This window comes from Bombus terrestris, chromosome 7 (assembly GCF_910591885.1).
Source record: "Bombus terrestris chromosome 7, iyBomTerr1.2, whole genome shotgun sequence".
NCBI classification, from domain to species: domain Eukaryota; kingdom Metazoa; phylum Arthropoda; class Insecta; order Hymenoptera; family Apidae; genus Bombus; species Bombus terrestris.
In genome coordinates, this window is record NC_063275.1 from 15,927,152 (window position 1) to 15,950,063 (window position 22,912).

The 22,912-nt window shown below is 46.3% G+C and overlaps 1 protein-coding gene across 10 annotated transcripts in view; it reads right to left on the reverse strand.

Moving 5' to 3' along the window:
• Positions 1–22,912, reverse strand: part of LOC100644761 (3-phosphoinositide-dependent protein kinase 1) — a 404,120-nt gene that overhangs the window by 3,998 nt on the left and 377,210 nt on the right. For 6 of the 10 annotated variants that reach the window (XM_048407603.1, XM_048407599.1, XM_048407600.1 and 3 more), the window contains 2 exons: positions 1,774–2,019; positions 67–1,449 (listed from right to left, as the gene is read on the reverse strand). In XM_048407603.1, coding sequence (XP_048263560.1) covers positions 67–1,449; positions 1,774–2,019 — 1,629 coding nt within the window. Of the gene's footprint in view, positions 1–66; positions 1,450–1,773; positions 2,020–7,043; positions 7,499–7,526; positions 9,750–15,798; positions 16,062–18,737; positions 19,032–22,912 lie in introns of those variants that run through there. The other 4 variants (XM_048407601.1, XM_048407602.1, XM_012310442.3 and 1 more) reach the window with 4 other exon arrangements.

Consider the following 22,912-nt stretch of genomic DNA (forward strand, 5'->3'; position numbering starts at 1 on the left):
ATAGAAACGTCGTAACGAAAATATCAATTATAAAGGGAAAGGCGCGACGACGAAAGAGAAACCTACCGTGTGGACGAAGAAGATCTTGAAGCTCTTCGGCTCTACCCTAAGCTCCGGACTCCAGGGTATCTCGCCCTTCAGCACCATGTTTACAGAATCGACGTAATATAGGTGTGGTCCGGTAGTGAGCAGGAGCATTCTTCGTCTAGCAAAGAGACCTTTCCTCTTGTTGACGAAGCCCTGCTTCAGTATCAGGTTGCCCTCGACGAAGCAGTCCCACTGGTTCGAGGCACGTTGCTTCTCTAGCCGGTTTCTGATCTCCTCCGGCGTTAGATCGGCGATGTTACTACCGTCAGCAGTGGTCCTCGTTCTCCTCGGTTTCTCGACAACCGTACTGGGTTGCGCGGGTTTCTCGCGCTCAGTGGTGGTATCTTCATCGTCGTCGTCGTCATCGTCTTCGCCGATGCCCAGACCAAGAAGCCTCGTGAGCTGTTTGTCGTCGAGGCCGGGTTCTAGATGATCGGGAACCCTGTACTGCGACCTAAGCTCCTCGTTCTCAGACGTACCGGGTAGGTAGGGATAGATCGGCGGTGGTGTCTGTTCGTGGAGGGTTTCAAAGTCGACACCCTCGAAGAACGGATGCGCCCTGATGCTGGGATATCCGGCACCATGTTCGTCCTGGGCACCCAATCTCTGCGATGGCTCGAGCACCAACAGCTGACTGACGAGGGATCTCGCCAGCTCGCAGAATCCGTCAGGGATTTCGTACTCGAGTTTTAGGATCTTTTGGAATATCATGTACTCGCTCCTAGAGCGGAACGGTGGCAGGCCAGCGACCATCTGGTAGATTATACAGCCGAGGGCCCAGAGATCGGAGGCTCTGCTCGTCTTGTCAGTTAAGAGCTCCGGAGATACGTATTGGGCGGTACCAACGAACGAACCCCTGCGTTCTCTTCGGTACGGTTGTTGCTGCTGCTGCTGTTGCTGCTGCTGCGAATCGTCCGTTGCGGGGTGCGTCACCACTGTCTCCGGGTCCTTGAGAATCTTCGCGCTACCAAAGTCGGTGATGAGCACGTGCATCTTCTCGTCCAACAATATGTTCTCCGGCTTGAGATCGCGATGGATGATGCCGAGCCCGTGAAGGTACTCGAGAGCGCGAAGGATCTCCGCCGAGTAGAACTTGGTACACTCGATGTCGAACGAGCCCACCTTGTTGATATACGGCAAGAGCTCACCGTTTTTCGCGTACGATAGAACGAAATAGAGTCTTTCGACGTCTTGGAAGGTGCAAAACAGGCGCACGAACGAGTGTTTCGCGCCCGCAAGCATGTTTAGCACCTCCTTCTCCCGCTTCACGTACTCCGTTTTCTTCTCCTTGATGATGTGACGCTTATCACACACTTTTATCGCGTACTCCTTCCCAGTATGGATATCTTTGGCGAGGTAAACCTACGGAACAATCGAAACAACGTACTGGTTAGATCGATATTCGTAGCGTACGCGACTAAACATAATGGGGAGTAAAAATGGGGAGTAAAAATAGGGAGAGGAGTTGTTGGGTTGCGAAACAGAAAAAGTTTCAGGGACAACTGCTACTACTGACGCGCCATACGAGAGAAACTTTCTTCGTAACAAGGGGAAAGTTTGAGAGGAATCACATCGGGAGGGTCCGAGACCGGCGACACTTTTTTCTTGCCCCCTTTTCTGCCCTCTTCTCGGTGTAATTCGGCGCTTTTTAATGATTTAATCGAGTTAACGAGATAATACACTTACGGTGGAGAAGCTTCCCTCGCCGATCGCCTTGCCAAAGATGAAGTCCTTGGGAGTCCGCTTGTGCGTTGGCGGGTTGATGGTGGTAAGGGCCGGGTTCGTGGTCGGCGAAACCCGGGGCGCCAAGGTGTTAGGTGGCGCTACCACGCCATTGGTCACGTCGTTCGTTGGTGGAGACATTTTGGACACCGGCCCCTCCACCGTTACTGCCGGCTGTGGCGAAACGGTAAGCGCCTGGTTCGCCACACGCTGCAACAAAAACGTCAACGACTTGATTACTTAGAGTTCGCTTTTTGGTATCCTACGATTTAGTGATATGGCCAACGTTTGAAACAGATAGTGGCAACAACCTCGTCCTCAAAAAGTGTTTTATGTACGTCAAATATTTGCAATTACATAGATTTTTTGACAGGTGTGTAACGTGGTCAGTAACGGTTACTAATCGAGGTAACACTTTCCGCAAAATACGAAAAGAATTCGATGATAGAGTGATAGTAAGACGTAGAGGCACGAACTCTTGTCCGAACACTTAACTCTGCTCTCTTAGGCCAATGGATCAGCCGGTACCAGGAAATCAGTTGCCGGAAGTAACATCAACATTACGGACACGTGGCTATGTCGCGCAGGTCAGGCTGACGGACTCGTTTAAAAGTCCTACCACCTGACGATCCCGTGCCAAACGAAAGCGTCCAAAATGTCACGCATTGTACTTCGTATCCGAGGCACGTTGAAAGATCAAGGCTACGTGTGACTCGAGTGATTCGAGCAAAGATTGTGCAATGGCAGACGACTTTCTAACGAATCTACGTCATAATCGGCTTACGGACACAACTGTAACATAATTTCCCTTTATTTATGAGCGTGTAACAAGTCAAAGTATCGTCAAACGCGATTTAAACAGCTCTTGCAGTGGAAAAATTGAACAAGACTAGAAAAAGATGGAAAAAGAGAAAAAAGGATTTTGCTGTGCACGCACACGAACGTGATTTTTAAGCGGTGATCGCTTCATTTCCGGTCCGAAAGACGATCGCGCCCCTTTCGCTTGCCGCTTCCTTCCTCCCATCACCATTGTGTACTTCCGTCCAAAGACGGATCTCGCGTTATACCGTGGCCGCCACAAAAGAAAGGAACTAGTTCTCATCCTCGAACAAGAGAATCCGGATGATCCTCCGTCGAAATGCTCTCTTTTCTTCTCTGACCTTCCCCTCTTTCTTTCTGCGTCTTCCCGCTCCAGCAGAACGGTCTTTGACCGTTTCCCAAATCTGCACGCCCGTTGACTCCCCAAACAAGCTTTCCACCAAGCAGAAGACACAGGAAATCCGCGTTGCGAGAAACCTTTTGCTAACGGTGCGGGTAAATATCGACGTCTTAACGAGATGCCACTGCCAAAAATGAGCGATCGAGGATGCAGAGGGAGAGAAGATGGTGCCAACAAAGCGAAGTCGTGACACAATGCATCGCAGATACGATAAATTCCCGTTCTCATTTTTCAGAGATCTTCATCGTTCATTTCGTACGAATAAGGAGGCGACTACATAACGGAAGACACGCAACGTACCACGTTCGATGCGCGTAAACTCGAAGAACCAACCGACTATTAAATTCCTCGTAAGTTTCGCTACGGATGGTAAACAATCTTCGTGCGCGGTTCTCGGATTACGGTGTTGTTAATAAACCTAACCATGAAAGGTTTCGACGAATTAATCAAGGAATTTGCAGCGGCCGTAGCGTGGACGACTCCGGGAAGAGAGGGAGAACCAGAGGAAGAGATCGTAAACGAGAGAAGGAGGAATTTATATTTAGACGATGAAAACGCAAGTCTGCAAGGCCCTTTCTTTCATCCTCTTTATCTATACCTTTCCTCGTTCTTCTTTCCAGGCCGGTTACGAGGCGGGCCCCATAGCGTCAACCATCCGTGTCAGGACGTCGACCTCGTCGAGCATTTGCCCGAGAGCCACCCAGCGGCCCTACTCCCTCTGCTTGGCTGGCTTTCGCTTCGCCCCGCTAGTTTATTTATTTGCTTATCTATTCCTTGGTCCCCTGACTCTCGTCTACTTCTCATACTCTCTCTTTCTGTCTTCTACTCTCTCTCTGTACACCGAGCAAAGGGGATAACCACCGACCGATACCGCAGGATAGAGAGCAGCGTCGATCGCTAGATATCAAGGAGAGAAGTCTCGAGCAGAGGGGATTCGGATAATCGATATACCGACTAACTTCCACTAGACGACCTCGCAATTTGTTTAGATCATATAGATATATAACGTTTGAGAGTATCAGAGAGAGCGCGCCTCGTTTAAAATAAACCGCTCTCGCGTAAGATAAATGTATGCGCGAGCGCACGCTCAATCTCGTTGGACCTTTTTCGCGACGACGTGATATTTCGATTCGTCGTCGATGACCCTGCGACACTTTTGCGTCACGTCCCTGCCTTGTCTGAAACGGACCTCGAGGACGCGGTCTGTTTCCGTTTGAAAAGAGAATGCAGAGAACGCGTCACACAGCTCGAGATGTATGACCTCGTCATGATAGAAAACGAAAAAAGGAATCGACGGAGCTACATCGCGGGGAAATTTGCCGGAAAATGAAACCCAAAGCGATTGTAATTCGTAATCGATCTTCTAAAAACGAATAAGTTGGCGCGAGCGTCCGTTAAACTCTTCACCCTCTCGTTCTTTCGCGCGCGTGCTCCTCTCTATCCTCCCGCGATTGCTGAATCACCCTGTACACACAACCCAGCAGCATTCCAACGGACATTCTAATTTTAGCCTTGCTCGTCTCGTCTCCTTCTCTCGCGGACAAGCGCATTCTCTGTCCGCGCGCCTTATAACGTTCCACCGTTCTCCGCCTCTCTCGCTCTAGGTTCACGAGGTTATGTTTTTCATGCAGCCTGCCGAGTGCTGCCCTCTGCCGATGGTACGCGACACTTTCCTCTCTTTTCTCCTTTCCTTTGGTGTACAGAGACTAGACGAAGCCAGAAAGACGAGCACAAGGGGTGGCAGAAAGAGATGGAGAGCAATGATCGGTGTAACCCCACCCTGTCGCATCGGGCTTTTTGCCGGCTACCAGAAGGGACTACGCCTATTGGCGCAGGCGGCCAGCACTTTTGCCCGTGAATGAGATGTTTTGCATTCGCAGACGCTGAGAAACGTGTCGCGCACGGGCTGTGCGACTAAATTGGAACACGCTACGGCCCGAGCTGCCTCTTCGAGAGAGACTAATAAAAGGGTCCCGCGAGAAACGGCGTCGACTCTCCAGCAAACTCGATTTCTCAACCAAGAAAATTAATGCCCTATAAGAGAGTATCTTTTGTATCGACTCTCTGTGCACCTGATCTTCGTTTACTCGCACGAGTTCACTCGATCTTAAAGCGCTAATACAGCTACATAGAATAATGCTCTTAAAGCTTCAAGATGCGTTTGTGCTCGAAGCACTTGTCTCGATAGAAAAGGAAATCAACATCGAACAAAAAAGCAACAGTCGTTCTCGAACATTGTATTCCGACTTTGTTGCAAGGCAGAGGATGTAACAATAACGTTTCTAATCTTTGTATTACCGTTATTGTCATCTTGCTTTAAAACATCTGTCTATAAAGAAAAAGCACATTCACAAAAGCAATGCCGTTAGCGTGCAACAAGGTGCAAGTGAATCTTTTATCGTAAAAGAAAACGATGATTTGCCTTTATAAAATTCATTTAGCGGAACAGCATGATATACCATTCTGGGATTGTTTACAAGTGTCACGCGAAAGAAACGTTACTACTCATTGCACAAACTTACGAAGGCATATCGTGAAATCGTAAACACCGTCAGTCGAATTGTTCCGGAGCTAGGACAACGTACGTACAGCTAATCGAAATTACGACACGGATGCTATCGAGGGAAATCAATCTTGCGCGCGAATATTTACACGTATCGACGTCTATGGGCGTTACATCGTAGCGATTCGAAGAGCATTCGACATAACGTATATTTGAAAAGCATCCTGTATCATTAACGCGCGATCGTTCCAGCTTTTTATTTCTTCTGTTCGAGTACCGTAGAGAGATAAGCGCGTACCATCGACAAAGATCGACCTACGTCGTGACCAACACTGCCACAAAATTGTTTGCTTTCACATCCTATCGTATAAACACGCGGTCGATCCAAACATGTTTTTTCGGTCGCGAACCCCGATCAACACTACGAATGATCCCTCTCTCGCTCTCTTCGTCCGCGCTCGAGTGTAGTGGAATTTTGCGATCACACCGAGTTCACGTGTACCAAGCAATAACGGCTCGATCTCGAGACCGATTCTCACCACTTCGATGCTTTCCAGCATTCCCAACGATTTATTTCCATTGCCGAAATACGACGGATACGCGTTATTATCGCGCGATGCAGTGTTTTGACGCACGCCAAAATACATACAATGGAACCGATAAGTTTCTCCTTGTTTTTCGTTTGTTTTCACATTCCAATTTTTTTTTTTTTTTTTTTTCTTATATACGAATGTAAATCGCGAATGAAGACTTTTTTTTTTAACGTCAAGGGAATTCCAGACTTATATTTCCGCCGATATAACGAGTATTCGTATGGACCGCTCATTTGCGTTCTTAGCCACAAAAGCAATTGTTTCCGTCTTCGCGACTGTTTGGAACGGCGATATACATATTTTGTAGCTGGTAAATAGACGTGTCACTGAATTCTTTCACTGGATCGCGACCAAGTATCAAAAGTGGGAATCTATCGGGAATATTATTCTTTGGCTGACACGGACAGAGAGAGCACTATTTCTATAGAGAATTCGTATAAAGTTGCGTTCGACAGTGAACGTAAACAACTTTCGAACAGCGTCGTGATTACATCGCCTGTTTTGGAACCGAGAGCTTCGGGCAAATTTATTTAAAATTCGAGCGAACGTAAATTATTCATGCTTCGAGGCAGTGTGTTAACCTCCTCTTTCTATCACCTCTTTTTCGACACACCGAATCTGCATACACTGTTCTTTTCCGTTTCAGAGGTGACCAAAATCTTATCGAAAAATCTCCGCTTCGATCATCATTTTTCAGTTCGAGGAATTTTAAGAAATTCCAACGACGCGTCGTCTTCTTTCGAAATCGCGCGAGAGAGGGTATTCTAGCGACCTACGAGTCGTTTTGACATTTTGACGCGAGATTAACTCCGTGAATTTTCCCGCCAAGGAAAAAATCAAGGATCGAACAACCATGATCAGCCGAGACGAGCATGAAAGAAAGATGAAAATTATCCGATTGCGGCAACGAAATAATTACCGGTCACTGGGAAGACGCGCCTTTTGAGTACAAAGTTACCACACTCTCCTTGTCGGGAATAGTATCGCGATCCGTGGGAACGTTGCTTCGGACGATTCTCAGATATTTGACTGAACAGAAGAATAGAACGGATCTAGGCTTGCTTTGTTCGCGGAGCAGGTCGAACATTTCGGCGGATTTCCACGAATGATAAACAATCGAATTTCGTTGAGACGCGATTGGCTGAAACGCGTTAGCCCATTGTCACGGCGAGTAATTCCCTAAGCGACACTTCGCGAGGATCTGATCAAACGATTTGTAAACAGGAACAAACGTTCCTAGAGTTTCCCTCTGTTTCCGCAAGAACAGGCACTTAGACGGGAGTTGCCGCGCGGCGTCACACTCGATCACACCTTTCGCGGACTGGTTCGTTATTTTTCTTCCTTATCTAGCGCGCGCGCTCTCGGTTTACGGGATTGTCGTAGGGGTGTGTTTTCTTCTTACCTTGAATAATTTTTTAAGCCTCCGGTAGCCGCGATGTAATCGCGACACGTACTGCTTGTTGGAATCCAGTTTGAATTGTTAAAGCCACAGTTGCGGAAATAAAATTGAAGAATGGAAAATTGAAGAAACCAAAGAACTGTTTTTGCTAGTGAACTCTCGTAAAACCGGGTATGTGTCGCGACTGTCCGTTACAGTTATGTTGCGAATTTTCGACAGCGTCTCGATTATGTTTCTTTCGAATCAGTCTCGGGTACATATATACATACATATATGCATGCGCGGGAACCGAAGAACGAAAAACACGTTCGTGGCCGTTGAGAGCCGTTCGCTTACTGAATTCTACGCCTGGCGTGTCCCGGCTGCTAACCCGCGCTTTCCCCCCACCATTGGACACTCGTTGGCGGCAAGCCTTCCCCCAACTCGATCAAACCCCACCACGCGTTTTTCCACCACCACAACACCAAACCCGCATCCGGGAATGACGGAGGGGAGATCGAGGGGTAGCGATCCGTCCACCTCCAGCATTGATGGTAATCTTACCGCGGATCGTAAAGCACGCTTACCCCTGCGGTCAAGTGCGAAAATTGCAATGAAAGCATCGAGACACCTCCAGTCTTTCTCTTCTTTTCTTGTCCCACTGGTATGATCGTTTTTTCTTTTTTTTCACAACACCGTGGAACGAAAAACAGAAGACAACGGATGCGGGGATAATATCATTTTCTTCTGTCGTGGTTCCGTTAAATACCTCCGAGAGATATTTTCGAAATCTCAAAGATTCGTTTACCTGCTCGAGAGGACTAGTCCTTCGAGATGCGAGTTTGTCGTTAGTGGCACGACGCAAAGGGAATATTTGAAAAGAATTTCTGTCGCGTGGCATTTCGAATCGCAACTACGTGAAATTGGAGACAAACGTTTCGATACCGCTGCGATATCGCTGCGACGATTTATGAGCGTATGCCTGAACGAATAGCATCGGTGCAGGGAACGTTAGAATGTTAAGTATTTGACAACACAAAGCATTGCGTCGAAGAAAGCAGCTCGAGACAGAGTCATTACGCATTCCTGGGATACGATTACCCCGAGGCGTCTATTTTCTTTTGCATTAAAAAGATAATGGGACCATGCAACGAACGAGTTTCTCGATAACGGATAAATTCGATTCTTCTCTAAGATTAGTGCACTATCGACAGTAAACACTGCGGATAGTTTGTCATCATAGTCAAACGTTCAGAACGACTTTACGTGCGAATTTGACCACCGCCTAAGGAGAAGAGAAAAAGAGGCGCCGTGGTGGGGATTCGGATAGATGACCGGTAGTAGGGGACGGCTGGGGAATCCCGTGGAGTGCGCATGCGCGACGATATTGGTGGGGTTACTCAACCGACGGCGCCAGTATTCTCATCCCCCTCCCAACCCCGTCGAACTTCTGGCTCGTCGCGTCGGTGCTGTTGCCTTGGAAGGGAGGGCATGGATCACACGCGCACAGTGCCCTGTCTCTCTCTCTTGGTGTGTTTGTTTGTTTATAGTCGCGTTCTGGGAAATACCCGATGCGAGTAACGGACTCTTGTGCGCGCGGAGGCTTGCACTCCCATTCTGGCGTTGCATCCGGTCGGTTCTCCGCGAGTATCCCGACGAATGCTTTCCTTAGTTCTTAGTATTCTTCTTTGCCCTGCCACTTAGCATTCCCTCTTCCATAGCTGCTTAAACGCTTATCCTTTTAAAGCCTCCTTTACGTTTATTCATTTTGTCTCAAATGTGAAAGAATGAGTTACGCGTTTTTCGCTAACTCGACCATTCTCTAACCATTAGTATCCGTTCGACGTCAATTTCGAGCTACCGGTCGAGTTTTCTACATCTTCGTCTCTTTCTCCCATTTTTCTTCGATTACCTGTACGTGTAAAGGTGGTCATGTGGGCGAACACATTCCGAAGATATTGATACAGTTTACTCTGTGAAGAAACAAGCTTTCGGTATTTTCCCTATCACGTTTGTTGATTATTGGTCTATCGTTTGTTGGCAGTTTTGAAAACACCGCGTGATAACCTAATCACGGCACGCTCGATACAATCGAGCACGCAACGGACCGATAAAAATTTTATCGCAACACATTCTCTCGAAAAGTAGTTCATGCGTAATCTCAAGAATGCAGTACATCAGCCACGTTATTTTTCGTTGTGTGCGGCCCTACCTATACGTATACGTGTATCTACAAATCGCATAACAAATATTGTATGTACAATGGAATTGTGTAATGGTTGCTCCGCGGCGCCGCACGACGGAAAATCGTGACGCCTCTCGAACGATAAAAGTAGTTATCAAATTGACAGTGTCATTTTATAGGAAATCAGAACTGTAACTATTTATCGAGGTTTTAAGGAACAGTTGCACTTCTATTTTCATGTTTGCTGTTATGTCAGATGATAACATGCGAGAAAAAGAAAAACATGCAAGAGAGGACGAGATTATCAATTTAAGCATAGAGTTATCAGCGTTGGCGAGGTTAAACATTTTCGTGCGTCGTTCAACGCCACTTGTTTAATTCGCAGCCATGACGAATGGTTTCGCGCACCGATGACAATGGTCGTTCATTTTACAAATCTCGGTTCATTTGTTCGTGCAGTCGAACTACGGACTCGTCCCTGTTGCTCGCAAATGCCTGGTCGAGCGATATTTGACGACAGGCTGTCTCTACTATACCGATTAATATTACTATCTAGTCCATTTAATAATAAATATATGTCGGAGATGGAGAGACACCGGAGCCTTCCGTCGAAAACCGGGGAAAAACCCCTAATATTGTAGTTTGGATTCCGCCATAGCCGTAGTTAAACAATCACCGTCCTTCAGCCCAATTGTAGTTGCCTGCAATCTATGAGAATGAGTTTGGGTTCGAGGTGACAACCAGTCACCGAACGTAGCCGCGGTCAAGGGACGAACATTTTCTAACAAAGTCATGGAAAAGTCTATAGCCCTCCATAAAAAAAAGAAATAGTTGTAACGGCACTCGACAGTAAGCACACTAATGGTTTCTGTTTCATGGTTCGCCATAAGCAGACCCTATTTTATGGGTAGGTCAATTGCCGGTTGTCGAGACATATTCGCAAAACATCTGCAGCCAGCCTAATGACCCGTCATAAACCCTAAACCTTGATTAACGAAAATAGGCAAACAGTCTTTTCCGTGAAGGACACTTCCAAAGACTGATCAATTAACAACAACGGCAATTTCCCTCACTCTCCGAACGAAGACTTGTCTCCACGAATATAAAAGACCTGGTGCCGCTAGAGAGTGGTTCAGTTTTTCCTAGACCGCGTCACCGAGAGAGCTTCGAGTACGATTTCATCTAAGGTATCATTTCGATAGAGTGCTTACTTCGCGTGCTAACTGAGAGTACCACCTAGACGTTGCCGACGAGTAAAGAATAGAAGAGTCCCGTTGACCGCGTATTCGTTATTGGACCTCAGACTATTGTCATTCGCATCGCGAGTACCTAACCGTCGCAGTATATTTGTCAAGTCTCACATCTCCATACTTGTGTTAATAAACTCTGGATCACACCTCGACAATGGCTACTACTGGTGAAGATTCGTTGCCTGCCCACACCTCCAATCCTACTGACTCTCCGACATATATATTGTTGTCCGACGTTCAACCGTTAATATCTTGTTTACTTGCCCCGCGATGAATCTTCTTGCACATAAAATGGAATGCAACGCAACGACAAAGTCCAGCATACCAGGAATGGTTTCGCAGTTGTTGACTCTTCCGCGAATCAGCGGACATTATCGTTTCTTTAAATGAATAATTGCCTGTTGTTATATCGTCGCAGAAAGAGTCAGCGTCTAGTCATCCGCGGCTAGATGTATATACATATTTTGATCGGCCGGATTTCGGGCCGATTTACTCCTCTTCCATTTTGAGTCATCCACCTGCCTACCTTGAATATCGATTTCAAAGGAATCGCGATCAGTTTGCCTTGAATCACGGATCGCGACGAACGTTATCCGCTCTCTTTCGAAAATTTCACTTTGAAGCGTTTCGTAATCGCGCCAACTTGTTCGAAGTAAATATGTACATATGTATAACGGCGAGCGTTAGACACCAATCAAAGTCTTGCGATGCAAGGCGTGGAAAGATTTGATCGGTCGATCTTGGAATACGGAAGAGTTGTCGGGACAGAACATGACTTAAGTAAACAAGGAAAACGCGGATGGAAAGCGCAAGCGTGATCGCGCGTCTCGTGCACTCGATCATCTCGCGAAATGACTGGAAAAAGAAAACTTTTTATCCGGATAGGAGGTTTCCGCTTAATATGTCATGCAGTCATCGAACTTGGAACGCTATTATCGTGATCGTTTGTTCCAGTGCCTCGTCGCAGTGCAAATAATCATCCGTCGCCGACCAACTGGCGGCACACAGAAGGCAAAATACAACATGGCGGAGAGAGAGACGGCAGAGAAGCCTCGTGACGTGTTGCCGTTGCTACATAATTAGCGCGCGAAAATAGATTTTTGCGAAACGAGCCGAGCTCCGCTCTGGTATGTCAATGAAAACAAATCCTTGTTCCCCTTTTTTCCCCTCTCCTGCTCCCTTTCTCTTTGTCGAGGCCTGGTAGCTCAGGCGAAGGCCGCCGAATACTGAAATATACACGCCGTTCGGAATAGTCGAATCATTGTTTGCTCGATCGAGTCCTCGGTATCGTTTTGCTTCTCGCCAAACCGACCTAGCTTCCGAAATAACAGGCACGGCTTCCCCGCATCTATCTATATCCTGGCCCTCGAAACCTACGCTCCATCGAAAGAAATTCATTGCACAAATTGAACAGAAACTTGACAAGCGGTTGTCATTGTTTTAGACACCACCGCTAGCGTAGAATTAAAGAAAAATCGTAAGACAGTGATTAGTGGAATTTAACTCTCGAGGATTGCACTGCGAATCGCGGCAATCAAAGCACAACAAGGTTGTATAATATTTTAACAGTTAATATAAATGCTTATATGTACTTATCATCGCTCCCCTACGTGCAGGCGGTGCGTATAAAGCAATAAAGAGACACAATTGTGCAAACATATAAATGTAATTGGAACAGTTGCGACACGTGCGGCCTTGTCTATATAATGCAGAAAATTTGCATCGATATCCGGCAAAGAAAATTTATCCTTTGATCGTTCTAATTTCCCGTTGAACGCCGTCATTTCCATGGGAATATTAAAAAAGCATTTCTGCGCTCTTTGAAGCAAATATGAAACCCAGATACGACATTACCTTTGTATCGTTATTACAACAACATTTTTCAGCAAAGCACAGAAAACAAATTTTTCTTTTCGGTCTTACCGTGTTTTGAAATCTAACAACTGAACCGTAACGATTATGTAATGCGTCATTTTTTCACGTGTTTGGCGATAGTCGATAATAGTAATAGTTGCAAGATAGAAATTGCAGATAAAGTTTAGTATTCCTGGTAGAATGTCGGTACGCTTCGATGTGAAAACCTGTAAGGGACATGATGCATCCTCTAGTACAATTTTGCGCGACCGATGCTAATATCGGTGGCAGAAAATTGCTGGAAAATCAGCCACGAACCCGCGAGTGACTGACTAATCGTCGAAGAATGGACGTTGCTCCTTGTCCTATCTGTTTCTAGCGAGAGAAACTTTATATGTACTAGCCTCGTAATAAGATTGATTCGCTATCTCATGTTCTGAACATGGGGCTGAAATCCAATGCGCTTTTTCAAACTGAAAGGTTATTTTTCACTCTACCTGAATGTAACAGGTTTCATACGCCAAGCTGATATTAATTGGAGACTTCTATTTTACGCGATCATTTTAAAGGTGGTTACATTGAATCGTATTTTGTGTACATACTCGACGATAGAGTTCAAAGAATAGTAAACGCGCTTCTTTGTCTTAGACAAACAGAATAGATTAGACACGCGTGCATGCTATGCAACGCGTGGGTGATTAATGGTTTATCATATAGACGATCGTTATGCGAATCACTTGCCAACCGATCGCTAAGAAATGATCGCGGCACGACGCTGCGCGGCTTTCTTAAAACGTAATATTGAGATCGGTCGGAGGACGAGTAAGGTGCACGGTGTCGCGTCATTCGACGCGCGTGTCATAATAATAAGCGGTGAAATGATAGCGAGCTTGCCCACCTCGCCTTTGTTGGATCGAACACAGGACGACGCGGGCAAGAAAAACAGTCAGGTTCGGCAAAATAAATGGTCGACTAATTAATGAATGCACGAGCCTTACGGACGTGGCGCAAATAAAGGAGCGCCACCGGCGTCGCCAATAAAACAATGATTTCAATCGTTGTGGGCTGCAACAGGAAAGCATCGAGATAATCGGTCCGTCCTTTGGTTAAGGCTAAGCCGGCAACATTTCGAGACTAAAAGGCGACTTTTTGGAGAAATCTATAAAGATTCTGTTGAAAAACACCGTCGGTTATTTATCGTTGGTAAAAGAAAGGAAGAAGGAAGGCACAGTGTAAAAAGATGCAGCGAGGCATTAACTGGTTAAAAAAAAGAGGGATGAAGGGAGGAAGGCGAAACAAAGTTGCTCGCGATCCGCCGAGCAATTATAATTGATAGCGGGTGGGATACGAAGTACTAGTTGCCGGTAGAAAAATTTCATCGTTCCGATGAAGAGCTTGCACCAACGTGAGAAAGAGAGAGAGAGGTGACATTAAATAGCTATTATTAACAGCCGTCCAGACGGTCGTTACGATAGCCAGGACGCTTGAAATTACTCTAATTTCCACGAATCTGCCGTGGAATGAGATGCAAATTCCCCTATTTATTTTGCTGGCGATCTCACTCTTAATAAGGCCACACAATGTTGCCTCGCGCCAGTTCCGGCCGTGTGTAGTGAAGCCTTGTAATTTCCCCGGCTAATATGGAGCCTCGAGTTCTGACAAGGTATACACGCGAGAATGGCCGGTTAGCGAAATTTCAATTTCATAGGTTCGGCCGTTCGTTCGGTTGTCGACGAACGCCTGAACGGGCGCGCGGCGTGAACCTCGATTAATCGGTTTCTCGCCTGGCGCGTTTTCAGCCACGCACAACCGAACGGTATTCGTCTCGTTGTTATCAGCGAACGATCGCGTGGCGAGCAGAGAACAGACCCTGGTCCGACACGGATCGACGTTCGTGGCGCGTGAGCGCAATCGCGTCAGATCTGATCGGTGAATTCCAACCCGATCGCCGATTGCAGGATCTAGCGCTTACGTGACTAATTAGTTGGGAATTCGAGCGAAATCGCCAGCCTGCACTCGATAGTGCGTTACGAAGGTATATCGATAAAGTCCACCGAATGACGTTTTATCGATTACATCGTACGCGAACGGTTTCAGGAGAAGGGGGTGGAGGTGCAGGTAGCGGAAGAAAAAGAACGGAAAAAACGATGCCGGCGGTCCAGAGAAGAAAGAGAACGAGAGTACGCGACCAGATTAGAGCTAACAACGCCTTCGTGCGCGCTCTGTCTTTTGAACGCGTGCTACTCGCGCGACCGGATAGGTCGTGCTTACACCGGTGGCATTAATTTAGAAATCGGTCCAACCACCTCTCCAAACGCGTTCCACATTCTTTCAGTCAAAAATCACATCTATCAATTTTCGTGCTCGGTATTTATCGAATTGGATTACTTAACTCTTCGATAAGACGCGACAACATGCAATAACGATCTTGGGGTCGAATCTGCGCCGATATACGATATACGAGTATGTACTGCCGCAACGATAGAATTCTTTCGCCTTGAAAAGTAGTACATAGTTTAGCTGCAAAATAATAACTGAGATGCAACGATCCACGAAAGCAATGCATAGCAGAACGATCCTCTTGCCCGTAAAGGAACTCCGCTTGTAAATGGTCGTCGCAAACGCAGGAACAAAAGTCAATAGACGGGTGCACGCGTGCAGCGCGGTAATTTTCCTACTGGAGGCGAGATCGAGACAACGTCTCGTCGCGATCGCATGAATGGAAAAAACAAGGGTGGGGATTAATCGAGGAGAAACCGGATAGTGGACGTACGGAAGAAATGCAATTAGAAAAAGAGAGCAGCGGGGAAATATGGCAGAGAACAATGCGAATAAAGCGAATCGACCACGAGCGGAGTGCCGCGCCAGCCAGAGAAGAAGAGAGAGAGAGAGAGAAAGAGAGAGCAATGTATCGCGGTGACCGATAATGCGAGGCATGGCCGTCTGGCAATAAATAAAAAAGTATTTGTACCGTTTATCGGCTGTTTACGACGGCCTGTTCACTTACAGCAATATAGTAAATCGCGTAGGCTGCGTGAATCATTGGTGGCTGGGAGTCGGCCGATCTTCGAACCTCATTCATCAGGCAATGTTTCGCTCGACCCGTCGACGAGGGCGCCGATTATAGTTATGGAATTTCAGAAATCACGATTCTTAATTAATCCCCGAAACGGAGAACTCGCACTTGGGCCACGCGATCCACCGATAAGATATAAGGTGTACGTGAACGAGCAGGGAACAACCACGCCAGAAATATACGTATAACGTCTGCAAATCGTCTGACCGTATTTCGATTCCCGAAGCGAGACCGTCTTTATCTGGGCCGGCGGAGAACGAGGTTACCGCCAACAGTACACAGCAAATACATACTTGGTTTGTTGCAACCGATTCGCTTCTTTACATTCGGGATAACAGCAGAACGATCGACGACGTTTAACCGCGACACAAGTTGCAAGCGCCACTTGGTATCCCGGTAAGAGTATCGTTAGACCGTTGAAATTATAACATTTCACCGCGTGTTATCTCGCTTATCGTCGCTATTGGATGCGAAAAGAAAGAACCAATACCGATACTCGACCACGAATATCCGTTAATCTCACTTTTAGACGAAAATATATCGTTTATCGAACGCCTAATCGTCCTGCGTGTATCGTATTTATATACATACATATAAATCCGCAAGCAAGGAAAGATAGTGCTCGCGTAACAATCTATTATGTCGTTCTTAATCGGGAAACAAACAACAATCCGTTTGTGCGGTTGTTGCCACGTTTGAGTAAACAGCCGAGGCCAGGAAAAAAATGTACACGTGCGCAAAGTCCATTTATAACATAGAGCACCGTATCTACAGCTCGCGGTCGATACTACGATTGCGGTAAATAAGTTTACGACCCACCACCAACTCCTCTTACACCGTTCTATCGTTCCCGAACGCTTCGTTCTACCGATATACAGAACTTCGTTCGTAAATTAATCAGTCAGTCAACGACGAGCGAATCCTTCTTCTCGCGAGTCACCGTCGACGAGCATGTTCGTGATCATTTACGGTATCGTCGCGATCTCTTAGCGAACAAAACTATCCACTGTCACCCGATACTAATAATAGCGTAATAACGGGGTCCTTTTATTTATGACACTATTACACAACGAGATCAGCTTGAGCGGCCTACGACCGAGGCGCCATCGCATCTGGCTACTTTTGAAATTTGTGTGGTCGTCTTGTTTCGCAAATTAATGTCACGGTCACTCGTGATGAAACACATATTGCGATAGATACGTTTCTTGGTGCACACTTTGACAACTGTCGGAAAATTCCGTTTACGTGTAGCAGCATCCTATTTACGAGAAGATCACCGAGCACAGGAGAGACTCGAAATCACGATGTTGCAAGTGATGGAGATCAAGAACGTTCGACCGATAAGTTCAAACGACAAATTATCATCGTGGTAAAGTCGGTCGAGCCAAATTCTTGTAATCTGCTTAAATTCGTCTCATGGTCCAGAGTCGTTCATCGTTCGTCGTACACTTTTATCGAACCACTCGATTCGTTTCTTCTGTCTTTACGGCCGATCGTAGTTTTTAAAAACCGCGGAGCTCTCGCGCGAACGAAGGAATTGACGACGCGGAATGATCGCGCTTGCGACTGTCGGGTCGTTTCGATGCGTTCGCATAACATGGTCGTCTCAATGGCACGTGTTTACTGTCGCGATGCCAAGCGAATTTTGGCCGCGGCATAGTGGGTCGAAGGCTCGTTTGTCGTCGAAGCTTTCTACGTGACAGCTAATGGCCGCGAGGATGATTAACGTGATCAGATTAAGGGTAATTAGAAAATGAAGCTTGTAATACGTTCAACTGCAGCCTCGCCGCTTTTCCTTTTCAAGTTTCAGCGGACAGGTTACGAATAATATCTTAGTTTCCTTTCACGGACCGTGTATCTCTTTCCCGAGGGAGCGGCAAATGATTGAGATTAGCGAGTGTGTCTCTATTATCTGGACAATAATTATGAGAAAATGTAAATGGCGTTCTAATCAGACGATTCTAGAACTAATTTCGTATCACGTGCCTAATGATCGATGGTCATTGGAACACGAGTGTCTTGACCTTCTTGTCGATGATTAATGAAAAACTGGTTTTATATATGCTTATGCACGTAGCAGTCGAATAGTTACACTTGCCGCATACCTTGCTTACACGATCAAACTAGGAAACGAGACGTCCCATTTCTTTGCCCGATACGTTTCCTTCGAAAGCATTTGCAAAATGCGAGTAAGAAAAATTCTTGCCTTTCCGAATGTAACCAAATTTATCACGTGTAAAATCAAACTTTCGGTATTGCTAACTTTTAAAACAAAGAAGAAGCGATAAAAATGTATTTGTTCGAAGCAATATTCAAGGCCGCATTTCCGAAGGCGCAGAGGTTAACGCAGCGTGTCAACACGGTAACTTATTGCTACAACGGTGGAATCTTTGATCGATCGTGGGTGGCCGTCTATTCTTTGGGCCGACTTCCGTTCTGGCGTCCCGTCCTACGGTCCGTGGACAGAAACGGACAGGTACACAGGGAGGGCAGCTCGTGTGGGTGTGCCACTGCGCAGGGGATGACCTGATTTGTATTCGCTGACAGAACGTCGTTTGCTAACTCGATGAAAACCCACATCTTCCGAGTTTCGTCGATTCCGTGTTGCTCACGCTTTGAATGCGCAAGCGAATTGTTTTAACGCGAACAAAGGAACGTGTAATTTTCCCCCAAGTTGCCCAGTCGTCGCACAAAACGTCACGATCGAGCTGTGAACTCCGTGCGCGAATCGGGAAGCAAAAGTAAGAAAACAGTATTCCTACGAACCATTTGGATGTACCAAGGATCCAAAGCAATCGATCCATGTCACTGGAAAGACTGTCTCGCTCGATAGTCAAAATCGTTGGAGATCGAGTTGGAATTCGAGTTACCTTCTGACAAAAGCACATCTGGAACCATGTTATCCGGACGGTCCCACAGGATCCAATCGGAAATATTTGCTTCACCATGACTTTGTTCGTCAGCAACACTTTCTCCAGACAAATTCCTGTTCGTGATCCAAGTTTTCCCAAACAAACCTCGAACGTAGTATTGCGGCACTGACTAATCTTCCACGATAAAACGATACGTCGTATATGTTTGTTTGGTCCGATAATGACAACGCGTCCACGGTATCCGAGAGGTTTAAATTCGTGCGTACTCAATGTGCAACGTCGTAGTCGCGAAATGAAAACATTTTTTCTTTTCGAACAATATTCCGCTCGAGGACTTGCAGTCGAATCAACGTTACTGCACGTGCAGCGACGTGCGTCATCGCGAGCGCGCTTCGTCGATAATAATGAGCCGCCAAATCGGCAGAACGCGACACAATAGCGCTCGGCTACGTCACGCGGATTAATACGGGATCGAACCACCTGCGAAGCGCGACTGATTAACGATCGAAGCACGATCCGTTACACGTCTGAGGCAAGCCGTAGCCCGTTATCACCCTGCCGCTTGTCGTAATCATTCTTTTTTTCCTCTCGTAAAGAGTCAAACTCGGAAGCTAAGCAACGCCTTGGAAAAGTTTGAGGGAATCAGTGTCAAAGGGTATCGAAGATCGACTGATCGCGAACCTCGCCGATTGTCGCCTCTCGTGCGAGTTCGATTAACGAGCGCAGAAGATGAAACTGTAACGATCTCGAGCTCGAAGAATTTTTAATCCGGCGTTCCATCCTTTAACTCTTTGGATATAATCTGACCTACTTTCCTCGAGTAGCGTCCAATGACTTTGCAAGTTCCGCTAGGAAGTTATTAATCGAATTTGATGGTTATATGTGTGTAGAATGTACAAAAAATGTGCAATCTTTCACCGATCGATTCGCAAAAGAAAAAGAGAAATTACGGGACGATTTTTGTACGGGACATAGAGACACGAATTTGGGCGGATGGATGTGTGTTACGCTGGCGAGGGTGTTGCTCGTAAAGGAGGCCATAAAAGACGGTTATAAATGAAGCCGCTTGGCACACAAATATTAATAGCATAGATTAGTTAAAGGAAAAATAGGAACACGTGTTTACACTCGCAGATCGCATTTACGACGTGTGTTCGCGTTCGCGGATTTCTATGACGTAACTGACGCGAGCGTATGCACGACCAGCTGAAAAATATTTGCTCTCTGAACGAGACGGTCGATCTTTTTCGTCAATCATCCTGAGATAGAGGCACGCCCGTGTATACTCGCCGTTGCTCGAATTCAACGTCACGATCGAGGAAAATTTGCGAACGAAACGCCCCAAGGTAACTACGATAAGTGGATGACCAAACGACGGATCGGCATTTGCCCATGTCATCGATGACCTCGTGTAATCGATGCAAGAAGAGGTATCTCTCTTGTCGGGAAAGGCCATTCTCGAAATTTGTCTCGATAACGATCGGTAAACTTTCTTGAACGAGCTTAAACGAAACAACGATTAAGAGAGTTACAGGAAGAACGAAAACTGTACGAACGGGGAAGCGACGACGAAGAGGGCGAAGAATACGGGGTTCGTTCGTTTTAACGAGGTTGATTCGTTTTATTACCGGCTGATTGCGCGGACCGGCGAATCGCGAGTTTCGGCTCCGGCCCGGCGCGATGGATTCGTAAACAAGGCCACGCGATGAGAAAAAAAATGTATTTTTAACGAGGCTGATTGAGAAAGGTGCGTGAAACGAGCGTGCGGTTTTTATTCACGCCGCGACGATGCGAGAAACATCGGTATCCAAGCAAAATCGGCGAATCGGCACGACCTCTGAAAAATACGATTCTACGTAATAACACCGACAATAAGGATATTGGCTTTGCCGCACTGACGGCTCAAGGTGGTTCGCGCATAATAACGCGATTCGTCGAGAGATGTCTGGGCCTTACGAATATTCCTTTTTAATTATAAAAAGAAGCGACGTGTTTTTAAAAGCTTTGCTTTTAACACCACGTTGCTTGCATGAGCCGTCATCGTTTTTACTGTGGGTCATTCATTTATTGCGCAGCATACGTTTCTATCGTAAGCAAAAAATCACGGTGGCCTTGTTATAATAGCATTGCACTTTTTTTCTTCTAATTATTTCGCAAACATCGAAAGTGCTTGAAACCAGATAAAACCAAGGTAGCCGAAAGAACCGTGGAATCAAATAGAATTCAGCAGAGGCGATCCTCGAACGTAGCCACGAGTTGTTCGAAGTAATCGCGGCGTGATCGCGCGAAAATTGGCCCATTAATTGCCGCGATTCAGCCAGCTGCTAATTAAAAGTACACAGCGGCATTTCGCAAACGTTTCTCAGGGAGATTCTCTTTTTCGAAGGACAGTTCTGTGACCGGTTTTCTTCTCGTATCAACGAGGCACTGGTGCGCAACTGGTAAACAGCGCTCGTCAACACAATGCACCTAGCACCTAAACGACCCTCTGCTCGAATCCCGATGAAATTTCTTGGCGCTTCCTTCTTCGCTTCACCGAGACTACATCGATGGCAGTTCTTCGAAGACCGTCGATCGACGAGAAATATATTGAAATTTATTTTTGTCAGGTATCGCGCGTCGGAGAAGCCGAGATCGTTCGTGCAACGAAACCAAGTGGCCGGTATACGAGCAAAGGATAACGACCGTTGTACAAAAAATATGGTAAAAATCTTTGCGGCGGCGTAAATATTTTGTACGTTCGCGAAATAAATACCTCGATTAAGAAGAAATCGGAGGTAAGTTCGCCTCGTTCGTTTCTTCTAGCTTCTTATCTCTCGGTTAACGAGCGAATCGACGATGCGTTGTCGATGCTGAATCGAGTTTTGGCTCAAGAAGTTTCGCCACGAACGAAAACAAGATTACGCAGCGACACTGTTTCGTCGAATTGCGCGAATGAAAATATTACGTGTTCGATGGCTGATCAGCGGAGATTGCAGGTGAGATTGTTGGCGAATAAACGATCGCTAAATGAAAACAATCCTTGACTGACCATGCTAGGGTATCTCTGCTGACGCACTTCCAGCGTCGACGCATCTTATCTGTGATCTCGTTCACACGTTTCTACCCAAGATCACGCACGTATCTTTAAATCGAAGGTGAATAGCGATATTTTCCTTACGCGTGGCACACTTTGGCATTTGAGAAGTTCGAGCAACACTTCGATTAATTCAATTAAGATCAATTCGATTAAGTAGCCATCGAGGTGTATATCGCATTGCACGATGGAGTGAAGTAACAAGTACTTTGCCTTGCAGTTGACAATCCAATGATTCTTTTGCACACGACGTTTCTCAAAAATAACAAGACGCACACCAGGCGAGTCGATTTCCTCGCTCGTTTCGCAATATTTGTTCATCTGCTTTTCGTATTTATCAGTTCATCTGCAGTTATTTTTGCCCACGCGAAGTTTAAATAACAATCGGTATTGATATCCATGCTTGGCAGTTGCTCGCTTGTTTTCACATCGATTTGCTTGTACAACAGAATCGCGGGTAATGGTCGAAATAGCACACGGGCAAGAATATGGAAAAAAGGAAAGCTGTCCGCGCCATTCTCGGAACAACGGCAGATGCCTCGCATACCGGTAGAAATTCAACTCGCTTCTAACGTTATATTATGCCATAAAGTGCGGTCTGTATTATGCACACGCACAGGACGTGCATGCGAGCCGGCACGGGCGAGAAAGGCGAATAACGACAATCGTAAACAATGCCCCCGGAAGGTTTGTAAGCGAAACAGTGATCGAGTCTGAAGAGATGGCGTTCCTCTTGTGTTTTCGTAACGACGAGATTCGATCGAGGGAATTCGTCCTACGCGAGAATGACTTCGAAGAGTTTCATTAACTTGACGCAAATGCCTTTGTAACGTCACGGAAAAAAGCTGCTATTGGAGGTGTACGTTTGCACATACATTTAATCGAAGCACATTTTCACTTCGGCCTTCCTCGCAACGAGCGAGAATGAAAAACGTCGAAGACAATAATAAATTTAAATATCAAATGACGCAACTCTCGATTTGTTTGTTTAATTCGTTATCGACGGTGTCACGTGGCAGTCACTTGTACCGTATGTACAATTCGTGGGCCGATTTGTCCACGATCACGCGAATGCCAACATAGCCGTTTATCGCTA